The following is a 7,603-nucleotide window of genomic DNA, read 5'->3' as shown; positions in this document are numbered from 1 at the left end:
CCCAACATGATAACTTAGTGGATAAATCCTTGCCTTGCGTGTGCCAGGATCACATATGGGTGCCAGTTCATATCCCAGCTGCTCTTCTTCCCATCTAGCTCCCTTACTTGTGGCCTATGAAAACAGCAAAGGAAAACCCAAAGCCATGGGACTCTGTACCCACATGGGAAACCCTGAAGAAGCTCCTGGCTTCAGATGAACTTAGCTCCAGCCATTGTGGCCACTGGGGGAGTGAATCAGTGGACAGAATACTTCCTCTGTGTTTCTTCTTTTTTCTATAAATATGCCTTTCCAATAAAAATGAATAAATCTTTTAAAAATGAACATGAGTCTTTCTCCAAAAAAAAAAAATCTTCTACATCCATTTCTATGCATTCAGGTCTTTCACCTTCTTTCTCCAGATATGGACATTTAAAACTCAGAAATCAAATATTAACAAAGGTTTTCCTCTTAAATCTGTGCATCACTCCATCCCCAAATAACTAAAATTAACAAATGTAATATACCTGAGGCCTGGAGGATGACCAGTGGCCTCAAGCCATATGGCTGACAGGTGGCAAGGCCAGAATTCAAACCAGACTTGGCTTGCTACAGCCAAGCCACCTGCTACTCCTTGAACTTCACCCTGGTGCTGACTACAAACTGCTTTATCTGTGGTCACAGGCCCATGTGCAAGGCATACATCTAGTAATTGGTAGAAAATGAGATTTTAAAAATTTATTTTGATTGAAACACCTCTGAAATCCGCACAGGGTAGGCATTTCCATCGCCCTTCTGGAGCTCCCTCCTATGCCTGGGTTTCAGCATTGCTGCACCAAAATAAATGAAACCTTTTGAGAAAAAAAAAAAGAAAAGAAAAGGGAAGGCTCAAGTGATAAACAGTATCCCAATGACAAATTACACAGTACATTAAAAATATTCTCTAACTCTGTTTCATATAAATCATATGTGCAACATACATTTGTTGAACACTTACCGTAAGCTAAAAAATACACTAACTGTAAAGGGACGACTGTAAATGCAGCCTAATTCCTGCCATGAAGGACCTCACAGGTTCATGGGAAAGGAAAACAACTGGCATTAAATGACAGTATTTGAAAGCATCAGGGTCGGGGTCAAGCACAATGGCTCATCTGGTTAATCTTTTACCTACAAACATCAGTTCCATTGCTCCATTTCTCATCCAGCTCCCTGCTTACGGCCTGAGAAAGCAGCAGAGGATGGCCAAAGCCTTCAGACTCTGTACCCACCTGGGAGACCTGAAACAGACTCCTGGCTCCTGGCTTCAGATCACCACAGCTGTGCCCATTTTGGCCATTGTGAACCATGGTTTGAAGATTTTTTTAAAAGTGTCAGTGTAACATAGAGCAGACACAAACTAAAACTGGTCTTGTGCAAACAAGATGCATTAAAGTGCAGTTTTGTCATTCCAAGTGACTGCTAGAGCTGTTCATACTGTGATTGGAAAGCTAAAAGCTTTGAGAAAGATGTGTCTAGATTTTTAATACTAAAATGTGATATATTTATTCCTCAGGGACTCTAGCATGTAGTGAGCAGGTCCTCCTCATGATCAAAATGGAAACTAAAAAAAAAAATCTGATGATATTTTTTAACTATACATTTATCCAGAACAAATTTTACTCCTAAGGTCAAAATCTGGAAAAAGTTGAAAACAGAGCTCTACAAAGAAATGTCAGATTGGCACCATGATGGTCAGCTCTTTTGAACTTAGTTCAGCACCATTTCAAGAGACCAGGTTCTATACATCTGTAATTCATCACACATAGTTTTCAAGAATGACTTCTGAGAACGAATGTGAGTTCAGAAAACTTGGAAACGTTTGCCATCCCATCTCTCTGGGGAAGTAACCCTAACCAGTGTGGCAAGGCAATAGCTCCAGGTCTTATCTGTATGTCCCATGTGTGCTTACTCCCCAACCCTGCGCAGAAAGCTTGCTTCCTGCCTTACAATCCTTAATAATCCAAACAAGTCTGTTAATGACTTTTCTCCAAGTATAATTTTTAATACTGAATTATTATCAAGTAGCTCCTTTGGAAGGTTCTGTTTCTTTTCTTCTGTAACTGCCTTCTCTACTTGGCAAAATGACACTGATTGTGCAATGCTGCAGCTCTCTGCCTTTTTTGGCATGATTTTCCCGTTAGTGGTTGATGAATTTCAGTCAAAACAAGTTTTATTCTTCCATAGGGATAAAGAAAATGCATAACCAATTTTTGGTTTAAAAAAAAAACACACAGCATGGAATCTGATCTGAAAATAAACTGTCTGTACAGCCTTAACCCTCTCCTTTCAAACAGGAATTTGGTGCTCCACTGATAACCATGTATGTCCGTACTGAGACAGCTACACAGGGATACAGACAGGCTCAGGCACAGTTCCATCAAAGGACACAGGAGGGACATTTAAACCAGCCTTGCAGGACCAGAAAATTGTACCACCAAGAAAAGAATTTTGAGCTGAGTTTTGAGAAATGGTAATGTGTTTCACTTGGGAGAAATGATATTTTTAAAAAGCTAATAATAATCAAATGATAAGGATTGCTAAAGGATGTTGTTGAGGGTTTAGATTATAAATAAGAAAAGAAGATTTTACAAAAATCCTACAATAGAAAGAGGATTTATTGATTTATCATCATTTTTTGTATTCCTGCAGTAACATGGATCAATGAGTACTCAAAAGAGAAGTAAGAAGATGAGCAAATGACAGACTTTTTAATTACTTCACCCAGAGCACTTTGATTGTACATGTTGGGGTTCCTTTATGATTGCATTCTTTTTCAAAAGGCATATTTGTCTACTTTTTAAATATTTTAAAAACATAGTATTAGAAATGCTGTGTTCCTTTTAGAAAAAAAGAAAACCACAATCATAAAACAAAGACACACTTCTGTGAATATTTTGCTGAGACAAAATCTACATCTATACACAATGATCTCAGTTTTAGACACGAATGTTTTTGCCTTTTCTTTGAAAAAATAAAAAAGAAAGAACACTGAGCCCAGAGGGCTGAAATTCACATGCCAGGAAAGAGAATGCAGAGCGCAGGGCAGGTAGTGCCTGGTACAGGATGTCTTGCTTTGTATCCTTTAGCCAAAGTGCATTAGCGATTAATTGTCTAAGTATGGCCTTTCTTCTTGCAACAGAGGAACATATCTTTCCAAGTAGGGACATAAAACATCAAGAAAGTTCAAAGTACACTTTTATGGATGTCACAGTTTGACTCATGGAAAAGCACGTCGTAAGCCCAAGAGTCTCTGGCTACCATTAAGTCTAAAATGGAAAGTAAACAGGAGCCACAGCAGAAACAGAAGAAAGGCCAGTGGAACAGTTAAATACACCTTGACAATAATACAATATTTTCTTTCTTTGTCCGTGCCTACAATCCATGATGTACTTAAACAGCAATATCTTAAACTTATTATTGTTACTAAAAGACTGTACCACTGTTAATAATAATATGGAAAAAATGGTGGGAGAGAGAAAGGGAAGGGCAAAGGGGGGAATCCCTATATCTACTAAAATAAATCATGGAAAATAATATATTAAAGAATATTTTTTAAAAGTTATAAAGATATAGTCACATACAAGGGGGTTTCCCAGTTTTGAAAATATGCACAGCAGAAGTACCTGCCTCTCAACTCTTTAAATATGTCCTGGGTGATGATTAGTGCTGAATCCTAAATATTCAGTTATGGTAAGGACACCACGTTTACACTTGTATTCATTTAACCATTCATCTTGAAACACTGAGGCATGGAAAGAAGACAGAGATTCCCGTTATCCACTGGTTCACTTCCTAAATGTCCACAACAACCACAACTAGACCAGTCTCAGGAGCCAGAACTCATTCTATGCATCCCATTTGGGTGGCAGAGACCCAAACACTTAACCATTTGCTCCCTCCCAAAGTGCATAGTAGCAGGAAAATGAAATTGGAAAGAGTCATAACTGAAACCCAGCTATTTTGGTATGGGATGCAAGTATCCCAAATGGTACCTTAGCCACTAAAACAAACACCTGCCAAAGGACAGCATATTTATTTTTAAATATATTTATTTATTTGAAGGTTGGAGTTAAAGTGACAAAAGGAGAGAATAGAGAGAGAGACGTCTCAGTAACTGAGCCAGAAGGAGACAGAAGTTTCATCTGTGTCTCCCACATGGGTGACGGGACCCGAGTAGTTGGCCCATCTTCTACAGCTTTTCACAGACCATTAGGAGAGAGCTGGATCAGAAGTGGGGCAGCTGGGGCAAAAACCATCACACATATAGATAGAGTGGGAAGTATCATTATGCTCCTAAATGTGTATTGTGAAATTCATGGAATGTGATTACCTTACACAAATACATTTTTTAAAAAGACAAATACCACTGTTACTTAAGGTTCACAGAATATTTCACTTTTAAATAAGGCTTTAAGACATCTGAACAATAAGCAAGCATTTAACTAATTGATTGATTAAATAATTAGTTAAGGAAATAGAAAACACTTAAAGAGATTCTACTGAACACCAGAGGCTTAAAGGAATCTTGGAGAATATTTGTCTATGAGAAATTGAGGCTCAGAAATGCTTACAGGGACAAGCACTGTGGTGCAAAGGGTTAAAGTTGCTACCTGTGGTGCCAGCATCTCATGCCAATTCAAATACCAACTATACCACTTCCATTCCAGTTCCCTGTTAACATATCTGGGAAGACAATGGAATATTCCCTGAGTAGTTGGACCGCCTGTCACCCAAGTGGGAGACAGATAGAATTCAAGTCTCCATACTTGGCCTGGCCCAACCTCAGCAGTAACAGTCATTTTGGAAGTGAGCCAGTGAATAGAAAGCATCTCCCTAACACACCTCTGCCTTTCAAATAAATAAGTAGAATCTTTAAAAAAATCACTTATGCCTGAATATTTCAGTTAAAGTCATAGCTCTGTTCCTGATTCCAACATACCCTGGGAGGCAGCAGGTGATGGGTGAGTATTTGGATCTTGTCACTCTTGTAATCTACACTGATGTCCTGGCTTCTGATTTTGACCTTGGCTCAGCCTCTTCTGTTACAGCCATTTTGGAAGTAAACCAACAGATGGGAATGTTCACACTTTTGCTCTTTCCCCGCCCCATGAGTATGAAATAAATGAATGAATGAATGAGTGAATGAACGAACGAATAAATGCTTGTGACTGCTTTTTCGCAACGGGTTTGCACCAGAACACAGGTGCCGTGAAAACCACCGCCACTAACTCAAAGCCAAAATGGGAAAGGAAAAGACCCACATCAACATCATTGTCATTGGACATGTTGATTCGGGCAAGTCGACCACTACTGGCCATTTGATCTACAAATGTGGTGGCATCGACAAAAGAGCCATCGAGAAATTTAAGAAGGAGGCTGCTGAGATGGGAAAGGGCTCCTTCAAGTATGTCTGGGCCTTGGATAAACTGAAAGCTGAGCATGAGCGTGGTATCACCATCGATATCTCCCTGTGGAAATTTGAAACCAGCAAGTATTATGTGACTATCATTCATGTCGCAGGACACAGAGACTTCATCAAAAACATGATTACTGGCATATCTCAGGCTGACTGTGCTGTCCTGATTGTTGCTGCTAGTGTTGGGGAATTTGAAGCTGGTATCTCCAAGAATGGGCAGACCCATGAGCATGCCCTTCTGGCTTACGCCCTGGGTGTGAAACAACAAATTGTCAGTGTTAACAAAATGGATTCCACTGAACCACCCTTCAGCCAGAAGACATACAAGGAAATCGTTAAGGAAGTCAGCACCTACATTAAGAAAATTGGCTGCAACCCTGACACAGTAGCATTTGTGACAATTTCTGGTTGGAACGGTGACAACATGCTGGAGCCAAGTGCTAATATGCCATGGTTCAAGGAATGGAAAGCCACCCGCAAAGACAGCAGTGCCAGCGGGACCATGCTGCTGGAAGCCCTGGATTGCATCCTCTCACCAACTAGGCCAGCTGACAAGCCTCTCCATCTGCCACTGCAGGATGTCTACAAGATCGGTGGGATTGGTACCATGCCTGTGGGCCGAGTGGAGACCAGTGTTCTGAAACCTGGCATGGCAGTGACCTTTGCTCCCATCAATGTCACAACTGAAGTCAAGTCTGTTGAAATGTACCACGAAGCTTTTAGTGAAGCTCTTCCTGGTGACAACATGGGCTTCAATGTCAAGAACCTGTCAGTCAAGGATGTTTGTCGTGGCAATGTGGCTAGTGACAGCAAAAATGACCCACCTATGGAAGCAGCTGGCTTCACTGCTCAGGTGATCATCCTGAACCATTGAGGATGGATCAGTGCTGGGTATGCCCCTGTGCTGAATTGCCACACAGCTCACATCGCTTGTAAGTTCGCTGAGCTGAAGGAAAAGATTGATCGCCATTCTGGAAAGAAGCTGAAAGACGGCCCTAAATTCCTGAAATCTGGTGATGCTGCCATTGTTGACATGGTCCCTGGTAAGCCCATGTGTGTTGAAAGCTTCTCCAACTATCCTCCTTTGGGTCATTTCGCTGTCCGTGACATGAGGCAGACAGTTGCCGTCAGTGTCATCAAAGCAGTGGACAGGAAGGCTGGTGGAGCCGGCAAAGTCACCAAGTCTGCCCAGAAAGCTCAGAAGGCTGAATATTATCCCTAACACCTGCCACCCCAGTCTTAATCAGTGGTGGAAGAATGGTCTCAGAACTGTTTGTCTCAATTGGCCATTTAAGTTTCATAGTAAAAGACTGGTTAATGATAACAATGCATTGTAAAACCTTCAGAAGGAAACCTGTGGACCATTTTTTGTGTGGCAGTTTTAAGTTTTAGTTTTTAAAACCAATACTTTTTAATGGAAACAACTTGACCAAAAATCTGTCACAGAATTTGTGAGACCCATTAAAACAAAGTTTAATGAGAAAAAAAATTAAAAATAAATGCTTGTGACCTATCTTTATATTGCTAATACTAAGTCCAAGGTTTTACTTTTGTATAACAATGTTCCATGGCAAATACCCATTTATATATTCTGATAACCTTGGGGTTTACTACAGATCCACATGTATAATGTTTTTTGCAAAGCTGTAAATATTTTAAAAGAGCAAATTTTTTACTTTAGAATTTTTCCAAAGAACAGTTAATATTGAGTTGAACTTTCAGAGGATAATATATAATTTGATTATTTTGCTGTAAATCTCCACGACCAGTAGAAAGCAAGGTAAAGACACTAATAGCTTTCAAAACACACAGCACTTGCTCCTTCGTGTGCAGTTTAATGGCAAAACAAGTTTGTGCTCTTAGCCAGAGAATCTAGGACTAAGTGTTCTATGATATTTAAATACTTCTAGAAGGGTTAATGTTGTAGGACAGTGGGCTAAGCTGCTGCTTGCAAAGCCAGATCCTGTGTTGGAATGCCATTTTAAGTCACAGCTGCTCCTTTTCTGATCCAGTTCCCTGATAATGCACCTGGGAAAGGAATGAATGACAACATCAAATTTAGGCGCCTGCCATCCCATCTATGAGGAAGCCACATATTTAGCTCCTGGTGCTTGGCTTTGGGTCAACCCCAATCACTGCAGCTGCTTGGGATGGAAGAGGGCAGGA

The 7,603-nt window shown here is 40.4% G+C and overlaps 1 protein-coding gene across 1 annotated transcript; it reads left to right on the top strand.

Moving 5' to 3' along the window:
• The first annotated feature begins 5,212 nt into the window (after positions 1–5,212).
• LOC121158745 (elongation factor 1-alpha 1-like) lies at positions 5,213–6,926 on the top strand. The gene is given in 1 exon segment (XM_040983733.1): positions 5,213–6,926. A coding segment is annotated over 1 exon segment (1,398 nt). The 5' UTR covers positions 5,213–5,261; the 3' UTR covers positions 6,660–6,926.
• The last annotated feature ends 677 nt before the right edge of the window (positions 6,927–7,603 follow it).

Source organism: Ochotona curzoniae, unplaced genomic scaffold (assembly GCF_017591425.1).
Source record: "Ochotona curzoniae isolate NIBS_2020 unplaced genomic scaffold, NIBS_Ocur_1.0 contig_3819, whole genome shotgun sequence".
NCBI classification, from domain to species: Eukaryota; Metazoa; Chordata; class Mammalia; order Lagomorpha; family Ochotonidae; genus Ochotona; species Ochotona curzoniae.
This window is presented reverse-complemented; position numbering and strand designations above follow the sequence as displayed.